Consider the following 21359-nt stretch of genomic DNA (forward strand, 5'->3'; position numbering starts at 1 on the left):
CCTTTAGGTTACTGAAGCAGTTGCAGTGGAAGAAAATGGGGGTTGAATTTTTCTATTAAATTAATCAATAAAGGTAGAAAAGACCTACCCTTGTAGACAGCAGTAGTTCTTAAATCAACTCAGCTGCCCATCAAGCAGTGAAAACCAAAAATGTTGTGTTCAGAAAAAAATCCCACAATACAGTTTTGTCCCCACAGCCTACTTTTGATTGATGAAAATTTTCAGTCTACCACTTTGGGACTTTTACAAGGCAAAGAGGTAGGTCAGAGTCTTCTCAAGGGTGAAGCATCCTAGAGTCAGCAAAAGTAATGCTGTGGGAATTTGCTGCACACAGTTTGGGATGTCTCCAAACTCAACAGAGCCTCCAACTCTACCTGGATAAATTTGAAAAAAAGAGATTTCTAAGCTTGCACCCTGCAGTGATCATTTCAATTCACTACTGAGCTTTGGGAGGCAGTCAGGCTGTACCCAAGGTCATCAGTGGTGTGCTAAAACACAGAGCTGCTCTTCCTTGCCCTGGGGTACATTCATCTCCACCATTAAATGTAGTGAAAATACATTACAGCTGCCTGAGCTGCCTTTTAACAGCAACTCTGCACTGAAGGAGTCTGAAAACAAAAGATAAAAGCTTGCAAGGGCTCATTGATTAGAAATAAGTAGGGGCTTTAAAGTGGCCTTTGGAAATGAATAAACATCTCCACAGTTCATGTCCCACAGCAACAGTCACTTGATTTATGCTTTAAGAGGAAAACATTTTTATTCAGCAAGATGTATCCTATTCATTCCTAAGTAAAAAGGATGCATTTAAAGACTTGTACATTGCATTCAAAACCATCTCAGAGAGTAAATTCTAGATTGCTTTGCATTGTTCTGCATGTTCAGAAAAAATAAATTAGCAGATGGCTTAACTAGAGCCATGAAAGCAGGCAGCGAGTGCTGAGGAGCAGCCCCAGCAGAGGTTCACAGGAGCTGTGGCATGACCTGACCACAAAGGATTGTACAGGATGGAACAACCTGTGCCAGCAGCAGGACCAGAAATGCACAGCTGCTGTTCAGCTCCACTTGCGCTTATTCACCACAATCAGAGCCACAGGCTCTTGCCAGGTGCCAGAGCTGAATGGAACAGCTGGAGAAGGACTTCGTGTGACACATAGAGAAGAATTCATCCCTCCAGAGACCAGCAGGAGAACCGACAAAAAGCCCTGGAAAAAGCTAGGTCTCAGCAATCAGCCCTTCCCAGCACCTGAGATGGCTGGAAGTAAAAGCAGCAGCAGCATTGAGGATGGGATTGCACAGAATGCAGGAGAGAATGCACTGGTGAGAACTGATTTACAGCCTTTGTACAGAGGTTGCACCAATGCAAATCAGTGAACTGCACGTGCTCCCTTGTCCTGCAGTTCTTTAACGGACAGCTGGGGACCAGGGCCAGGCATTCCAACATCTGCAAGTCTGCCACACAGGGAGAACAAGCTGCTATAGCTCAAAGAGAAGGAGGCTCTTTAATCTGGGGCTGAGAAACTGAGCAAGGAGGGGCCTTCGGGGCTGTCAGCAACTGAAAAAGAAACTACTTTCAGGGTCTCAGATTTATGCCATACTTGCACAAACTGTTTTTGCAACAATAAATGTTAAACGTTACTCATGGTAAGGGAGACATAAATCTCTGTGGTGCACCAATTCCTCGGTGAATTATTGCTCCCAAGAACTGCAAGAGGTTAGAACAATCTGTTAAAGAAGGGGGTCTACCATGTGAAGCTGAAACTAAAAGGACAGGAAACATGATACAAGGAAATTCAGCCAGAAACTGAAACCACCACTCACTAAATTGCTACAGTTGGACAAACAGATAAAGAACAAAGAACAGTGAGAAACACAAGCAGGAAGAGTTGAAAGTTAAGGGAATTCTGTTACTGATATGCCTTGTCCCTTTTATGCTTTCCAGTTGAAGTTATTTTCATTGTATCAATAAAATACAAAAACTGGGCACAGAAATCAGATTTATAAAAAGGCAGCATAGTAAGATGAGAAAGGTGGATAGATAAGTCTTCTGCTAGTTTTTAGTTAGCATGTAAAATATTTCTTCATCTTTGCAGTGCAAAATGAAGCAGATTAATTTAATACTAGATAAATATCCTCCCAAGCCATCTGCAGTAAAATCAAAAAGAAATTGCAAGAAATGCTTTTGGCAGACAATTTATCATACATTTCTACTAAATCTACTCATAGTTAGAAAGCTCTGACTTTCAATACATGTACCCCCTGTGTTTCTGTCTGTACCACCGCCACTTTCCTGGCACAGGCCTCTGCCTCCTTTGTACCCTCCAGATCTCAGCTCTCCCAGCCTTTCCTGTCCTGAGAGAGTCCTCAGTGCCTTGTGCATCTCACCAGCCCTTTGGCAGAGCCTGGAGCAGCTCCTTATTTCTCCTGTCCTGGGGAGCCCAGAACTGGACACAGCACAGCAGCACTCCAGACTCCACACACATCAACTCTGCCAGGGATCCTCTGCTCCCACAAGACCTGGCAAAACAGGTACAACCTGACCAAAGTATAACACAGGAAAAGTTTATGATACAGAAGTGCAGGAATTGCCTAAAAACCTTCTTTTTCTTTTTCAGTCCTAGAGGATACAGGAACATTTTTAACAACAAGAATAGTAACATAATAAACAAGATGATCAACAGTAGCTTCAAGATGTATATAGTAGTTTCTTGCCTAAACTCGGGAACATTCCAAAGGATAGAGAGTTCCCCTCAATTTCATTCTTTTCGCTAATGTTTTTTCCCCCAAAGCTGACAATAGGGCAATTCCCTTTCTACATACAAAACTTGAAACTCTTTAAAGAAAAGCAGGAGTTGTGTTCTGACTCCTCCCTCCGTTTGTGTAGCAGCTTGCTCCACAGGGAGCTGCCTCACCTCCCAAGCAGTTTGTGCATCTGAACCCTTATAAGGAAGCTTTCCAGACACTTGGAGGAAACCACTGCTGCATTCTTTGGCAGATTTCAGATTCAGAGTCCAACATTCAGCTGCATTGGCTAGAAGGGCTCCTGTCACCTCACCCTCCACCCATCAAGAACAAGTCATGGAACAGGCAGAGAAGGGAAGACAACAGAAGAACAATTTTTCTTCTATAAAAAAGTTCAAAGGTTTGTAGACATCCCAAATGGTGCCAGCTTGGTCATTTAGTGCCACATTTCCCTGCAGGTGTCAACTAGGTTAAGGCACTCTAAGGTAACACCACCTGAATTTACACCCTCTGTGCTGTTTGGCTAGGACAGACACCCAGGAGCACCTGAGTGCTTGGTTGGTTGCCAAGCTGTACAGTCTGCAGGGAAGAGCACAAACAGATGGGCTCATGAGCAGACAAGCATTATTGCTGGAGTGAAAGCCTGTCTGCCAGAAAATCAGATTTGTACAACGGAGTAAGAGAAATAATGCCTTCTAAGAGACTGCTCAAGCATTTGTGCCCAATCACAAGAGAGGCACATTACACAAACAGATTCATTGCTGTAACTAAAGTGGTTTTCCAACTTTTCTTCACACTATTTTTTTCTTTTTATTCCTGCTTCTCTCTACAGGACATTTTCCACATAACAAATCTTTTTTTGAATTGTGATGCCCAAAACTGGACAGTCTATTCCTACTGATGTAGCAGTACTGCTGACTGGAGTTCTCTCTTTTTATAAATTCTGCTGAGGCTAATGCATTGTAGAAATGCACTTGTCTTTTTTTGCAAGAGCATTGTGGGGGTGATGTTTTTAAAGTTATGCTCAGATCACTAATTCCCCAGCCCATTTTTGATACACTCCATTCTGTATTTGCAATTTTTTTCTTCTTAGGACTTGAGTGTGTGAATTTCCTTTTGCTCACTTTGATTCTAGTAATTTATCTAACATAAAAAGCTAATCTTGATCTTCACAGCATCTGCAACCCCTCTTCACCTCAATGTTTCTCATCATTCTCACCGATTTTCTATGTTCAGGGGTACTTTGACCAAGAGTTCAGTGCTCTTACACGAGTAGAAAAGGACTAACACAAACTGGAATATGCAAAAGCCTGGTGATAAATAACTGTCAAACACCTATAGTGAGCCACATTTGCCTCTGCTCCAGTGTTACTTTATATTTTTTTTCCTGGATCCATTTTCAGCATTTTGTGTTAATTTTTTCCTTCACTTTAAATTCATAACTTATACTATTTTCTAATTATTTGCAAATTATCCACACTCAGCTTACTAATGAGAAAATGTGTCTTCAACCCCTCTGACCACAGGCTGCATTCATGCTGGCACGAAAGCCTTGCCCACTAAAGTCTGTGTGAGTCACTCTAACACCTTACTGGTAGGGAAATGCTCTCCTCATTTTCAGTTGCATTTGCTGCTCGGGTTCCTGTGCCAGCTTTGGCACTCATCTGATCCCTCAGAGAGCTGATTCAGCTTATTAAACCAGCAGAAAATAGATTTACTGTTGTTTGGGGTTTTGATGGGCTACTTTCCCTGCAGGGACACATAAAAACACTTAGCTCATTTCACCTAATTGCAATCTCATGCTGGTTTACATCAGTTTACAGCAATCTAAATTGAAGCTGCCATATTAATCCCCTCATCCCCACCTACACAACAGCTATTAACAGCCATGCAAATGGATGGGGAGCCAGAAAGGGATTTCCTTTTTTTTTTTTTTTTTTTTTTTTGGTAAGGTTGCTCCGTGCTGGATCATCTCCCTGAAGTCAGCAGCTGCTCAAGAAGTTCTGTTCAGTTCAGTTCTGGACCTGCACTTCCTCCATACCACCCTGTGAGCACCCTGCAGTGTGAATGAGTGCCCAGCAGTACCTGGCTGCCCCTCACTGAGACAGGAAAATGCTAAATCAGTGATTGCTGATGCTAATTAACCAGGGGGTCGTAGCCCATTTTATTCCTGCTCACTGAAACTTCACCTCAGATATGGATTCTACACTTACTGCAGGTATCACTGGTATCACTGAGCACAAAAGCAGCAAATCCCCTTCATACAAGTCACTGGCTCAACCCTAGAAGTCTGACATTCACCTTAAGCTGATCACCACCTTATGACAATTATACATTATAACTGTATCTTAAATCCAATCCTACTCTCATAAATCCAGCAGAATAACTGGCTTTATCTGGTTTCCTCAAAGTCACATAAATAGATGTAGCCCCTTCCATGTGGATCACAAAGGAGAAATTTAAAACAATTTACTTACCGAAGAATTTCCTTCCGAGTGAAGAATGTGCAATCCTGGTAAAGAAACAAAATGTGTCATTGTACTACAGAAATATTGAAAACAACTGCAAAGAATTATTTCTCAGCCTTTTGGAAGGAAACCCAGATCCGACAGAGAAACATTAAAGATGCCATTTGGGTGCCATCTACTTTTGACTCAGAAAGCAATATACACTATAAAATAACAGAAATATTCCACAGACAGGTCTATCAGCAAAAAGAAAGATATTGGTAATGTGATAGTTCAGGAAGAAAAAAAACACGTTGCTGAGATACTTCTCCAATGTGGAATGACCAGACCAGAAATAAAATTAAATCCAAACAAAAAGGTATGTGCTAAAAGTATTCAATAAATGAATATGGAAAACCATAAACAACAAACTGATGACAAAAACTGTCTTCTGACTTGAAGCATCCCCCTGCTGGAGACAACTGGTTTAATAATAAAATGATGTGGTATTTATTAGTTATTAACCCTTGTTGCTAACATTCAGTTTGCATTATGGTCACTTTACTGAAGGCTGCAAACTCCTCTATTTTAGGAGAGTGGATAAATGGACAGCCCCTGCCCTGAACAGCAGCAAGCCATGCAGTTCTCCCTGTGCTATCACAGAACTAGAAATAACTTACTGAAATGCAAAAAATAGAGTTTGCTGAACATGAGGAGCACACAAGCATTCACTTGCATTCTAAATGGCTGTGATGTGACTGAATTGACATGGGTTTAATTCACTTCATGAACACTTGTGTTATACCAGAATTCAAACACTTCACCAAAGAACCAGAATATGAATAGTAGAAGAGTTTGCATGTCATGCATTTCTACGTCAGTCACAAAAATAGTTATAATTTCAGGTTCTGTGAGGAAACAATAGTCAGTCCCATTCCATTCAAAAGCAATCCCCTAATCTCCACTCTTACCTAGTATGGATTTAATGGGAATTCTGCCCTGCATCCAAGACTAGGAACACTAGTGGTAATGAGGTATTTGCTAATCAGTTGAGAACATTGTACGTCAATTCAGACAATAGGCACCTCCTAGATGTAGCTCCTGAGGGTTTACAGATAGGAGACAACACCAACACAGAAAATTCTTCCTGATTCCCCACCTCTCTCACAGGTCCATGGGATGTGGCAGGGCATGTCCCTAACAATTCAGCTCTTTGTAGTTTTCCCCCTTTAATGTAGAGATATTTAGAGTATATCATCTTTGAAAATGGACTTGTGACAAGGTAACAGTATCAGACTTGGTAAGTCACACTTCAAGGGTGCCTACAAATACTTGGACTCTCCAGTGCTGCTCTCCCGCCAACCAGTGAAACAGTATTTCTGCAGCTGAGATCCTTGGGCTAAACCGCTGCCTCCTCCTAGGAGAGGAGAAGCAAAGGGCGCCCGCAGGCAGAACAGCCTGGCTGGGGTATGCAGGGATGGATCAGCCCCGCAGGGATCAATGCCCGAGCTCCCTGCTCTGCTCCAGCCCCGCAGGGATCAATGCCCGAGCTGCCTGATCCGCTCCAGCCCCGCAGGGATCAATGCCCGAGCTGCCCCCCTGCTCCGCTCCAGCCCCGCAGGGATCAATGCCCGAGCTCCCTGCTCTCCTCAGACACACTGACTGGAGCAGCAGGTCTTCCTTCGCTGGGTTGTGCAGTAGCAGGCCCAGGAGCTGCTGACACTGATGTGTCACTGACACTGAGGTCACGTTGTCTGCAACTGCACAAAGGGACATCCGAGCCAGCTGCTCAAGTCTTCCTTCGTCCCACACAATCAACACAGGCAAACTGTCACTTAAGGATGCTTCATTTACTAAGAAAAGGCAGGTGTAATCTCACAAATAACTGCAATGCCCTCAGCAGCAATCAGCTGTAATTATACAGGCTGAGGAAAACAGCAGCCACTTAACTGGAAAGCTGACAGGGAAGTGATATACAAATGCAGACAAAGATCAAAAAGCAAAGTTACCCTTTATGTTGCAGAAGTCCTGCAAAAATGTGATTGGAAGACAAATCAAGAGGTCAGATAAGAAACTGACAGTCCACACATTTTTTATATTTCATTCTCCGTTGCTTCATCACATTGACAACAAACACTGCTGCCTGCCTATTTTTTAATCAACAAAATTTTTACTAATGCAATCTAAACCCCAGTAACACTAAAAACCTCTACAGCAGAAGTAGTTCCAATTATCTGCCTGCCCACTGTTACTGACAGCTCAATTTCAATTACACCTGCCAATTGCACAAAATTGTCAGGGATGAAGGGTGTCAAAAAAAATTTAAGAATCGTCTCACTCTCCAGAGAGAGCTTAAAGCTACTCAGGGTCAAAGCCCCACAAAGTCACTGTGACCTGGCCTATACTTTTGATCCAGCCAGATGGTACCACCTATGAAACAACTGGCCATTAAAATCCTGCCTGATGCCAAATGGCAAATGCAAAACCACAGCTCCACATGACCTCTGCCACGAAAGCCCAGCCACCCCTCTTGCTTCTCCCACCTTCTCATTTCTGCCTGTTCCTCTATGCAGACCTCACCTTGAGCAGAATAACAGATCAGAGAACTCTGAAGGAGGGAACTCATGGGTTTGCAAATGAACCTAGCAATCATGGGTATCTTTCCAGCTGGGGTGATTTCCTTTTAGTGACTTAGAATACAGCATTGGTACAAGAGATGAGGGTAAAACAAGTATCTATTGATGGCAGGAAAGGGGTGCAGGACTGACTTCTTTTGCCCTTTTTTTTTTTTTTTTAAAGTACAGCCCTCAGTTGGATTACAATAATGATGGAAAAAAGGTCTAAATAACATAATTGCATTTTATAGTTGCTGGAACTTCAGCAATTTAATTCCAATTTAATTGAAGACTTTTGGCCAAGGAGGTGAATCATCCAATTTTCTTCTGTCTACTTTGTTCATACAGAAAAATAAACAATGAAGGACAATAAATAGCAAATTAACTTGTTAAATTCAGTCTCTCATAAGGAAAGGTGAAGTGGGCTCTGGAAAGCATTTATCATTTAGGCACATGATAACTTTGATTTTCCTGCAAGCCAGAGGCATCATGGAACACACTTGCTATTTTGTGGGCTGTGTTTGAGTTTACAAAGAGCATAAAAAGCAACCTGTCTGTTCTGTCTGGACACTAAAATGACTGTGAGTCCTGCTAGAAAAGCAGAAACTGAATACTGAACAAATAAACATCACCAGAGTTTTCACAATTCTTATCAGTTTAACGTTTCTGGCAAGAATTGATGCTGGGAATTACTGCCTTTCTTTCCAGTTTTGTACAATGGCCTGGAAGACTTCTGCTAACAGCAGGCCCTTGGGGGTTTTAACTTCTTTAGAACAGAGGCTTGGCCTTGGCAGGTCACCTATTACAGCCCCTGAGAACAAATACACACCTTTCCCATGGTCATCCCTCCCACTCAGTGTGTCCTTGTGCCTCTAATAATCAAGTTAATTACAAGTCCAACATGGGCTCAGCCAGGGTTGTTTGGAGGTAAGATGCCCTTAAACCACATCTGCAATCATCTGCTTAACATCTTGGAACAAATTGAATACAATCAAGCAAATAGAAAATAAATTTTCCATTCATTTACATGAGATCAAGACCTTGCATAGTGGGACTTGATTCTCAAATTTAGCATTTAGATGGCTTAACTGCTTCTTAAGGCACATTGCAAGAGAAGAGACAGACAGCTGGTGTATTTAGGTTCCACAGGTAGCTTGGCTCATGGTAATTGGACTTCCTGCAAATCACTCAGCATTGCTTGTAAAGCCTAGTCACCAATCTCTGCTCCTAAAGCTTATTTCTATAGCAGAGCAGCATGCACACACTGTTAGTTTTATTCTTTTATTTCCTATATCAGAGGAATGCACACTCAGGACAGAACAGACTGAAATACAGGGGTGCACCAGCCCGTGCACTCATCTGCAGGATTTGACTCAAACTTGGCTGGCTGTGCTTTGCATGGAGTTCTAGAGAGATTTGAAGGAAACAGAACAGGAGAGAGAGGTGCTGTGACAAGGCTGGTACTGAGCTGTGTGCGAGTGCCCATCCAGCCCCGCAGGAGGTGTGGCTCCTCAGCTGCTCGGGATGGACTGGCAGCTCCTAGGGCAACACAGCTCTGTGAACGGCGGCAGAGCCCAGGGAATGGGAGTCACCAACCAGAGACAGGCACTGGGCATAAAGCACAGCCCTGAAACAAAGCTAACTGCATGGCAGCATGCAAACACTCCTGGAGAAATGAACAGAGTGAAAGAATAGGAATACTCAAATATGCTCTGAAACAGTCTTTCTGGAAGCCATTACATGCCTAGTTCTCTTCCAAGACAATACATGTGTATTCTGCTTTGCATATCTACAGTTTCATAAGGTCAGGTTTACTCTGACTCTGCAACAGCTTCATTGGAAACTTTTAAAAATAAGAAAAGAATATAAATCGGTCTTTAAAAAAATCACTGCAAATTTAAAAAAAAGTGAAAACAACAGTCTCAAATAAAAGCTAGCAAGCTACAGATAATGCAGATACTGTAAACCATATAGCTATCAGAGAGCAGCTCTTAAAAATGCTAGTTATTGGATGCTGCAGCACTTTAAAAGGTAATATTTCAAGCAAATTATTTCAGAGGTTTCATTTTTAAAATCACAAATCACATTTTGCACTGTGCCAAAGTACAAAATGTGTGCAAGAGCATTTAATCAAACACCATCAAAACATCATCCTGTGAAGCAACAGAGAATCTTGTACCAGACAGAAGCAACTGAACTTTCATATAAGATCTATTGTTAACTCTGTTCTGGTAATATTTTACAAATGCAGCAATTTTATTTTACATTCCATACAGCTAAGACTGGCATAGAGCTGTGAAAGATTGAGCCAGCAAGATATTGCTGTATTTTCACCGTGGCTAGTGTGTAAAAGGTTAACAGAGTCAACGAGTTAAAAATGCTCTTTGCATCAGAACACCAATGGACACTTTACTCATCCTTACTTGTCATCAAACATACTTTACAATTACACCCAAACCAACCAAAACACCCACTGAGTTTCAGAAGGAAAACATCTGTATCTAAGAACCTGTTAATGCATTCACATGGCAACGGGGGACTAAAAACTAGTCAGACATTAGCAAGGAGTGAAAAGAAGCAAACTGCCAACAGAAATAATTTTGATCAATCCACAGATGCACCAAATGGTTATGTGAAATCTGACCAAAGCAGATTTTCACTACAAATTACTCCATCATTATGTACTTTTACTTGCACAGTAACAGCAATGCTGTATCAAATGGGAAATACTTTTTACAGAAGATCCTGGGGAACCTATGAATGCACTTTTTGTGTTCTTGCAAAGGGTTGATTTTCCAAGACCCTGGATGAAGTCAAGCATGGCATTTTAAAAGACAGCTTGATTAACTGTTTTACTTTACAAATGATGCTTCTTGACAGATCATTGTTTAATAATTGTTTAATGTTCTCATGAAATAGAGTTGAATTGCACTTTGACTTCAATTTTGCTAAAAGAAGAAAGTGAGCTCTGTAATAGAGAAATTCGTGTGTAAAAGAAGACAGTAATTTCTTCATCATACTATATTGTATTGCAATATTGCCTGTAAGATTGCCAGGATAAACATTACAGTAAATTCACGAATACAAGCCGCACTGAGTATAAGCCGCATCTCTGGGTGTTGGCAAATATTTCGGTTTTTGTCCATAGATAAGCCGCACACGAATATAAGCCGCTCTGTCGTTCGCAGCGAGGACCCGCGTGCAATTAGTAACAGAACCGCGGGAGGGCGGGGTTTACTGGCTGAGCTAAGGCTGTGCAGGCTCGGCCCGCTAGGGGCCGCTGACAGGGCCAGGTGGCCCAGCCCGGTGCTGCCGCTTGGGGCCGGCCGCCGCTGCCCCTGGGCTCGGTCACCCCGGGTCGGCGCTGCCCCGCGGTGGCAGGCAGGGACGGAGCTTCCCCCGCTCCTACGGCAGCGGCGGTGGGCGGGGACGGAGCTTTCCCGCGCCCGTGGCGCCGGCGGCGGGCGCGGACAAAGCACCCCGCCTCCTCCCCGAGCCGCGGCAATGGCGGCGCGGGGCTCCCGCCGGCTCCCCGAGACGCGGCAATGGCGGCGCGCAGTTCCCCCCCCCTCCCCAGGCCGCGGCAATGGCTGTGCAGGGCTCCCGTCGGCTCCCGGAGCCGCGGCAATGGCGGCGCCCCCCCCCCCCCGTCGGCTCCCCGGGCCGCGGCAATGGCGGCGCCCCCCCCCCCGTCGGCTCCCGGGGCCGCGGCAATGGCGGCGCCCCCCCCCCCATCGGCTCCCCGAGCCGCGGTAATGGCGGCGCCCCCCCCACGTCGGCTCCCCGGGCCGCGGCAATGGCGGTGCCCCCCCCCCCTCCTCCCCTGGGCTGCAGCAGAGGAGGAAAGAGAGCTCTCCCGCCTCTCTCCCCGCCCCCCGTGCTGCCTGCAGGGAGCCAGGGCAACACGGTAACACTGTAACAATTGCGAAATGCCGGCTTTTACTGGCCGGTGCTTGGCTCGGCACTCTGGCTGGCACGTCTGGGGTTGTAAATGTCAGAAAATTATTAATATATTAGCCGCACCCGACTATTAGCCGCACTTCCGGGTTTCCACCAAAATTTTTGTCAAATTACTGCGGCTTGTATTCGTGAAATTACTGTAGTTTGTTTTGAGACTGCATTAAATAATGCAGAATAAAAAATATCACTAATGAGCAAATACAAATGGCTTTCAGTAAAACCAGTAATATACCTTATAATCTCGAGGTTCTAGAAGGGAAATAAATAAATAAATAAATAGTCACTGAATTTGTATTGCATTCAGATCTCCTAATTCAAGTAATCCCAGAAAAGGGAATGAGATGGACTGAACAGTGCAGGAGTTTGTCCACAGCCCAAGTGCAGTTTCTCTGCATCCCCTACTCAGTACAACTGTTTTACAGCTGGAAATGCTGTGCACTTGATGTGAATAAATGGCTCTGATGTTGCTTTACTGCATACCTGCATTTTCCATTGCTTCAAGCATCTGCTGTACACAGCATCACCCAAAACACCCTAAAATTTCTGATCACTTTTTTTTCTCAGTATGAGACTTGACCTCCAAAATCTGTAGGCAGCTTTCAAAACCTCTATTTAAAAATGTTCTTTTATTGCAATGAAACTAGTCTTTCTTGCCTATCAATACTTACTTTTTCCTCACCAGGCCTTGGTTAGATTTCACTTTTTCTGTACAAAACCCCCTTCAACAATCACAACACCCATTCACAAAAAAAACCCTAAAAATTACAACCTGAACTCTAAGGGCATAGGAATCATAACTGGCCAGCAAAATTCCTTTTCTTACAAGGCCAGTATTTTAAATTATGTGAATCTCTATGAGCAACCGAGTGCTAGCAAAAGCCTAATCTGCAAAACTTTTCACTAAATCTTATGAAAATGTAAAGAGCTACCAACAAAACTACTATTGCAAAAACAGGTGATATGATATAACAGCTGGTGTTAGGACAAGGTACGAGACTGAAAAACCGCAAATCTCGTTCCTTTACTTTACCTCTACCTACTTGAATTAAAAAAAAAAAAAAAGCTGAATGGTTTAGTATTGTCAAGTTATATTACAGGTCTCTTGGACAAACAGTTTCAACTGGCAACCCATCACCAGCCTTAATGAAGAGCATTTTAAAAACCTGTCCATTGAAAACACTGAAGTCATCCTGTGGATGACCACATCTACAATTCTTTCCATTAAAGTTAAAAGTTCTGCTCAAAATTGGCTCTTCAATATGACAACTTACATGCAAAAAAGGTGCATACGTAGGCTTTTCAGAAAGTTTTAGATAAATCAAACAATTGGATTTATTTTACTTCATTAATATCACACTAATGATCTGAGATTTATGTATGCTAGCTCTTCAAGCAGGTGATTTTTCTGGAGCTTAATCTTCACTCTCTAAAGCCCAAGCCACTTGCATAGGTTTTACCCTACTTTAATTACATGATCTTCTCACTTTTTCATCTCATAGTGTCTTTTATGGAACAAGCACATAAAACACAGTGAATTTTTTAAAAATTATAAAAGATTTCCTCCTGAAACAATATTAGGTGCTATAAGCTCAAAGCAATTTGCACGAAAGGCAGAAATAATAGAAGTTACAACCAGATAATAATAAGTTTAACCATGAGGTGAGTGAGGCTTTGAACAGTCTTCCAATAGGAACTGGGAGGAAGAGAAAAAACAAAAATAAGACAATCAAGATATATTTTACAAAACAGGTTGACACTTTTCCTTCTGAATACTAATAATATGAACACTGTACCCTGGACTGCTGTTGTAAGGAGTACAGTACTAACTCACAGAAAGAAATTCTGCTTTAGGAAATTAAAAAAAAAATCTAAAAAACATTCTGTGATGGATTTATAAAGCAATTTATATGCAGATGCCTTCCTGGTCACTGGGTACAGATGTGCACAACAGACTGGCAAAGTGGACTGTGCTACACAGTGTTTTACTTTGGCCCACGGTTTAGAGGCCCTGGTAACTCAGCTGCTGGCTAAAGACATGAAAAACCTGCACTACAAAAACTATGGAAACATTGCCCATTCTTCCCTTTTCTATTCTGAAGAAATCCCACAAATGAGAAGCAGGCAGGTAAGACAGCAAACTCTAAGTCAAACAGCCCCAGCTGTATTACACCAAGTGCCTTCTCCCCCAGGATGCTGTGGAGAGGCAAGAGCTCTCTGTGTGGCTGGGACAGCAGTCAGCCCAGGATCTTTGTGTTTAAAGGACTCAAAAGGATGCAAACCTGATGGATGAGAGGCAAATCACCATCAAAATTACATCTTTATCTGATCCTTCACAGCACAAAGCTAACGCTCCTTTCTGACAAATTCTGCAGGTCAGTTACTGTCCTGAAACCTGTTATTTTATGATACTTGCCAAACATAACAAGTGCTACTAGTCAAAAACTGCCCAGCTCTGCACTAATGAACTGCAGGTCTGCCTGTAACAGAGAAATCCCAAAGGTAACTCAATGCACTGGGCCCAACCCTGGCAGGCTTTGAGATCAATTACCCGGCATTATGAAGGCAGGGGCTGCAAAAGCCATTAGAGAGAGGCCATTTCTGCATGAAGAGCACTGAATTAGGGATGACATTTCAGTTCTTGCATTTGCCAGTTATGTCAAGAAGATAACATTAATTACATTTGGATTTTGTTTTGTTTCACTGCAGTTGTGCTCTGTTCTATGTTCACTTTTATTGTTAAGACAGATACTGGTGCTTTACAGATCTTTGATTTCTCTCTGGCCTATCCAGCAGGGACTTGAAAAAGCTTTTTTTGCATCTCAGACTGTTAAGTCTAAGATCATTAACTTAGATTAATACATTACACACAGCTGGTGAGAAGTGTGACAAAGTGGAAATCAAGAAGGTTCATTGTCACATTTCCTACGATGACAAAAAACCCACTAGGTATTTACAAAAGCTTTTCATTTATGTCTTACTTTCAGTGTGTGATAACGATTGAAAGCATTTCAGCATATACACCTGGCCTAAATCTGGGGCTCAATATTTCCACCTGAGACAAGACCATGTTAGCAGTGACTTGAAATAAAATTAGTAACCAAAACAATAGTTTCTACTTCAACGGGTTTAATCAAAGATCACAAAAGTAAAATGCTATTGCATTACCCAGACGTTTAAGGGTCTGTATTTGTCCCTTGGTTATCACAAGATAAACTGAATCTTGATTTCCTATGCTGTTAATTCCATGTTTATCACTTCATGTAGGAGAACAGAGCAATACAGCCAGCCCTGGCTGCCTCTCTTAATAAGCAGTCAGCTGCCTCCCTCTTTACCATGCTTCTACTCAATGCTTTGTCTCACTGTATTTTCAGAAACTTGTTCAAGATGCCCCTTGTGCAGACAGCTTCCTGCAATCCATGACAGTGAGATTTGCAGTGTGCTGAAACATGACTAAAGCCTGGGAAGTATTTTTGCCATGTTTAAAAGCAGTTGATGTTATGTTAAGTTGATGCGATGTTAAGTAAATAAAGAAGCACCAAGTTAACCCTGACATAAAATGGACACTTACTTATGATGAGGTGAGAAATTGCTTTCCAGGAGTGAATGCAAGCATAATGACACTTATTCAGGAACTACATTAAGCATATTTCTCTGATTTATCCTTAGGAGAAGTGGATTTAGACAAGATCTGCTTTTCCCCTTTCTGCTCTATTGTCAGCAAAGGCATTGGGGAAAGAAGGTGCTACACTTTTGTCAAGCTAGTCACAATCTTTATTCTGACAGAGGATGTGACTCTTCCCCCTCTACACAGGAAGGGAATTAAATTAGTATATTCAACGACCCAGCCTTAGAATATTACTATAGCTGCTGGAAGGAACAGTGGAATATATACATGCAGGTTACAAAGAAAGTTTTCAATTATATTGGGAAAAAACCCTACTCCCCAAACCAAACACACAAATCACAAACATATGCAGATTACTGCCTTCCATCCCCTAACGCAAACCAAGATATCTTACCTGGTAGGCATCTAGCTGTTCATCAGTAAATATCGTTTGCTTATTACCCATTTTAAATAAGGAATTCTTCCTCTCTGCAAATGCATCCCATTAGAAGTAGCTGGATTCCTCTGTATTGTAGGCATTTAGAGCACGTATACTCCGTGAGCGTGCCGAAAAAATTCCAGAGCCCACATTGAACTGGTTTGGACTGCACCTGCCCGCTGAGGAAAGACACAGCCCGGGAAATCTTTGCCAAGGCTCCACTGGAGTGTGCCGGGAAGGAAAGTGTTAAAATCACAGGCAGGTGTCGTGCAGAAGCAGGGATACCAATGTGCCCCTTTTCAGATGCTTTTCTAAGAGGCATGCGGAGCTTTCAGAACCCAAACCCCGAGCAGGCGCTCCCCGCACACCGCAGCTCGCTCTCGCCTCAGGGTCTCGCTCAGGGCGCTCCTCACGGCACCTGCAGCTCTCGGAGCAGCTCTGCGCCAGGCGGCGGCGCTGGGCAGCGCAGCCGTGTTCCAGTCACCCCGGAGCAGGGACACACAGCACGGGTACCAAGCACAGAGCCCAGCCGTGTTCCAGAGAGCCCAGAGCAAGGAGAGCGAGCACGGGCACCAGGCGCAGAGCCCAGCCGTGTTCAGACATCCCGGAGCAGGGACACAGAGCACGGGTACCAAGCACAGAGCCCAGCCGTGTTCCAGAGAGCCCAGAGCAAGGAGAGCGAGCACGGGCACCAAGCACAGAGCCCAGCCGTGTTCCAGTCACCCCGGAGCAGGGACACAGAGCACGGGCACCAAGCACAGAGCCCAGCCGTGTTCCAGACACCCCGGAGCAGGGACACAGAGCACGGGCACCAGGCACAGAGTCCAGCCGTGTTCCAGAGAGCCCAGAGCAGGGAGAGCGAGCACGGGCACCAGGCACGGAGCGCAGCCGGCTCTGGCCCCGGGCTGTCTGTGCCCTGTCCTGTCCCGGGCTGTCCGTGCCCTGTCCTCTCCCGGGCTGGTGCAGCGGCACGGCCCCGCTCCGGCACCAGGAGCTCCGCAGGAAATGCTCGTGTCTGCACCGTGCCTGGCGAGGCTGCGAGTTCACCGCCACACTGCCGGGCACAGCACTGAATGCAAGGACTCCTTGGCACATTAACCCAATTTTCAAAAGTCTGCAAGACGAAAGCAGTTTGACAGACGCTAACTTGCCTCCTCAGGCTCGAGCAAGCCCAGCTGAGAGGAGAAGCCGCAGCCGCAGCCCAAAGCAAAAGCACCAGTAGAGGGCTCTCGGGGCGCTTTAGTGCACCACAGCCCTACTGATGGGAAAATAAAATAAAATAACATCCACGAGAAGCAGACAGGCGAAATCATATTATCTAACATCTGCAGAAGGGTCAGTTCCTATAACAACAGCAGGAACAAGTCTGAGTGAGAAAGGATGGCAACGGGGAAGAAAGGACCCTTTATAAGCTCACTTTCCATTCAGGCACATGGCAACAGAGGAGTGTAAAATTTTCAAGTTCTTCATTTGCAGTCTGCCAATGGTCATTATTTCCTCATCAAGATAGCAAGTTTAATAGAAACACTTGCAGAATTATGCTGTGCTTTTCCCTATAGCTTCTAATGATCCTGGCCTGATAGCAGGCTTGGCTAATAGGAGTTCACTTTACCTTGGCATGAAACAACAAAAGAACAAACATTTAAAAATAATAGCGAAAGCAAATATATTGTAGACATAGTAAAAATATCCTATGAAGTGTGTTGGATATGTAGTAAAAACATCCCACAAAGTGCTGAACGACAGACGGTTGTAAGAGATGGCTTATTCAAATTATAACATTCAGAAATGCGGGTTTGATTAGCTGCAACCAGCACTGCCCTGAGCTACAAAAATTACAAAGTATATCCCATGCACAAAATAAATGCCGTGGGATGAGAATGTAGGCATCAAGGCTTATTAGCAATGAGCAAACATCAGAACTGCAACATCAAAGAAATGCATTCTAGCAATAAAGCATATTGCAGCACAGTTCCAGAATAAGAGGGAAGAAGCTTCAGTAGTAAGGACTACACTAAATGATTTCCCATCAGACCAAGAGTGCAGCAAGCATCTGTTCAAACATCATACAGTTGTACTACTGTTACATGGCCAAACTCATCTCTGTTTTCCCAGCCACTAGTGCCTTTTTTTTTTCTTTTCATTGGTGCGTAGTATCATTGCATTCCTATTATATTCCAAACAGTTCTCCACAGGTAAGTCAGAACATTAATTTTTTTTAAATCTGCAAAATACAGTATTTCAATTTTATTTTTAATCAAAAAACAACAACCTATAAGGGCCTATTGAGCCTAAGAAGCTGCACCGTTCTGACAGTCCTTACCTGTCCTCAACTCTGAATGAGCTCCATCGTTGGCTTTAGTGGTTATATGTATAATTAAGCACGGCTAATATCTCTGATCTGGTGCTACTAAAATGCAAGAGATAACAGCTGCTCTCAATCAGACCAGGCAATACTTAGAAAGGTGATTTGCATGAAATGGCATTCCATTCACAACCACCTACTTCAAGCTGCCCATCTATGCAAATCAGATTAAATATAAATGGCCAAATTACCTCTAATGCTATTATACAGCAGTTAACTGACTGTTGCAGGGGTGGATTTGGCTCCGTATCTTTCACTCTTGTGATTCTGTATGCTTAACAGCACTCGTGCAGTGAAAAGCTGCCATGCCATCTCTCCATTTTGCACCTGCTTTTGCAGCCCTGGCTGCTTGCTCTGCACCCTGGATGACACACACATCTTTTGATGCAGTGAAGCAGCAGCAAAGGTCAGTGGAAAGCACTGGCCAGGTAAGGTTACTTATGGTTGCAGTGTAGGCAGAGGGCTCGTGTGTAACTCCTGGGGCTCACACTGTCCCAGCCAGCTCTCCTCATGCACATCATAAGTGATAATTACAGCTCAATGCTGTGCTGAGTGGCTACAATTTAAAGATACTATATTGCACAAAATCTTTTTCACTCCTATTCCTCTCGAAGTTCAGCTGATCTTGCAGTTTACCCTTCTGGACTTCTTTTATCTGTTCATGTTTATCAAAGGTTAGTTTATTTGCCAGTTAGGTGTTAAGCAAACTTACTGCCAGCGTGTTGTTGCAACAAATCAATAGTTTTCAAGGTGCAAGAACTGACCCTAAATACTACAACCACCACCCATTTCATTGTATTTCAGCTTTTAAAAACTGTGTCCCAAATCAAGAATGCAAGGGTGGTTTAAGTATAAACTCTCGGCCCTCACCAAAGGGGGATCAAGGCACTCTGGACTCACCACTTCACCACAAGAGGATCCACACAGAGCTTTAACAATCACAGTGCACATCTGCTGCTCCCACAGCTTTTAGCAGGCGAGAGAAGAACCGGCGAAATGTCACGCCCATGACACCGAGTGTTCCAACGGCTTCCCTCTCACACAGCTGTTTCCTTGCAGAATAACTGCTCATGAAGAGTTACTCTGTTAGCAAAAAGAACAGCTCTGATTCGGAGGGGCTGCCAGTGCATTTATTCTGTTGTCACCTTGCATGAGTCCTTAGGGCCCAGGGCTACTGCAGGAGGAATTGTGATCACTGTGTGCAATGGAAGAATTCTATCCTCCACTGCAAAAATCCCCCCTGAGATTTTGGGACTTGTTTCATTTACTGGAAAGCTATTCAAAATTCTGTTTGCATATTGATAAAGAAGATATAACTTTCACCTAATACAGCTGCTGTAGAGCTAAAAAAAAAATCCTTAAAGATGCTACAGAGCTACAAAACATTACAATTGCACAAACTATAAATAAGAAATGAACCATAAACACACAGTATGAAAACCTAAAATATGTGAAAAATGACAGTTTTTGCTCCTGTAACACTTTAAAACGTTGTTTTTCTAACACATGGTGGATAGGAGGATGCTCAAACCCCACTAAATTTTTCTGGAAGTGATATCCTGTGAGAAAAGGCTTCATGGGCCTGAGCCCTGCCTGAGGGATGAATAAACAGCTTGAGAAACATGCAGGACTCATGTGTCCCAAACCAGGAAAAGCTGCTGAAAGTTTAAATGTTAAAGAAAATAAACAGAAAGAAAAACCTTGTGTGAAAATGTGTTAGGTTTATGATCTTATCTGTCTAGCTCAAAAAATACACTATGTTAAGAAAGGGAGGTTTCTGAGTGCATTTTGTTAAGCCGAATTTCTCCATAATAAATATTGGGGGGTTTTTTTTGCCTAAGGGGAAAAAATAATTATAAAGTAATGGTTGCCCTAGCATCCATGTAATGTAAATATAATGAATTTCCCCACAGGGACTCTCAACACAGTGATCACTAGGGGAAAGACAGTACCGCTGTCTCCACATGGGCATAATTTTCTTAGCAAAATAACTACTCGTGCGTTTATTACTGCCCTGTGCAGTCCTTCTCAGAACAGATCCAAACAGCCCGTTAACATCTTATTACTGAAGCATTATTATGGTGACAACCACAAGACACAGACAAATGGGTGCTGAAAACGTGTAAAAATAATTCTCCACAATATCTCCCCTGCCCCAATTTACAGCCCAGTGCAACCTAACAATGTAGATGCAGATACAATCTCAAACACGAGAAAGCAACATGAATTATCTGTGAACTATGTACATAGTTACCAGGAGAAAATCAGTACCGAGAGAGTTCTGCACACCTGCAATTACAGACATCCAAATGGCCATTCTCAGTTCAAAGTAACATCAAAACCAAGATAAAACATCAACAGAGGAAATGTGAGGACCTTTTGTGTCTTGTCATTTAAAAAAAGCAAGTGATCCTCAGAAAATGCAGGCTACTAGAGCTGTATACTGTCAAATATCACTTCTAAGTGGTATTTTCTCTTTCTACTCACACATTTAAGAGAAGAGAAAATTAAAGACACATCTTAAGCCCCAGCTTTCAAGCACACCCAGACTGAGCTAAGTAACTGGAAAGGCTGCGAGTAATCTGCTGACTCTATCACCAAAAACTGGCACGAAATTACCCGGAGACAACCCCCGAATGTTAATGTTGCCAAGTGTAAGGAAGGCATTTAAAAACAGGCATTCCCAGAACGGCCTCAGTTCCAGCGGGCTTGTTTCTCTGCAGGAGGGCTGTCTGTCACAGCGGCTTGTCAGAATAGTGCCACAAGCACCTCAGAAATCAGGGCAAAAAGAACTCTTAGATTGTCCCGATTTCAACAGCTTTGTTTTTAACACTCTGAAGTACGTGAGCTTAGGAGACTTCTTACCTACGTCAACAAAAAGCTGGCGTCTTTCTTAACAACTATTTCTTTTCCCATAAACGACCCAGTTCTAGAGGCTGGTATTTTATACAGTCATCAAACGTTTCACAGCTGGGGGCTCACTGAAAACCGGGCACCGGCACCGGGCCTGCAGGTACAGCCCCGGCAAGCACCTCCGCGGGCCGGGCTGAGCGCCGGGAGGGGGCTCGGACCGCCTGAGGGAGCCGAGGGCCAGGGACGGGCTCGGACCGCCTGAAGGAGCTGAGGGCCGGGGACGGGCTCGGACCGCCTGAGAGAGCCGAGGGCCGGGGCTCGGACCGCCTGAGGGAGC

General features: G+C 43.6%; 1 protein-coding gene across 4 annotated transcripts in view; it reads right to left on the reverse strand.

Annotated features, from left to right (window-relative positions):
* The window catches only part of CIB2 (calcium and integrin binding family member 2), a 38416-nt gene extending 17085 nt beyond the window's left edge, over positions 1-21331 (reverse strand). For 3 of the 4 annotated variants that reach the window (XR_004419123.1, XR_006163038.1, XM_033070316.1), the window contains exons 1-2: positions 15781-16199; positions 5217-5251 (exon numbers count right to left, since the gene is read on the reverse strand). Coding sequence is in view for 1 of the 4 variants with exons in the window: in XM_033070316.1 (XP_032926207.1) it covers positions 5217-5251; positions 15781-15831 (86 nt within the window). In the remaining 3 variants the exon portion in view is untranslated. Of the gene's footprint in view, positions 1-5216; positions 5252-15780; positions 16200-21034 lie in introns of those variants that run through there. The other variant, XR_004419124.1, reaches the window with a different exon arrangement.
* Positions 21332-21359: the final 28 nt, after the last annotated feature.

The sequence above is a fragment of the Catharus ustulatus genome, chromosome 12 (genome assembly GCF_009819885.2).
Source record: "Catharus ustulatus isolate bCatUst1 chromosome 12, bCatUst1.pri.v2, whole genome shotgun sequence".
NCBI lineage: Eukaryota > Metazoa > Chordata > Aves > Passeriformes > Turdidae > Catharus > Catharus ustulatus.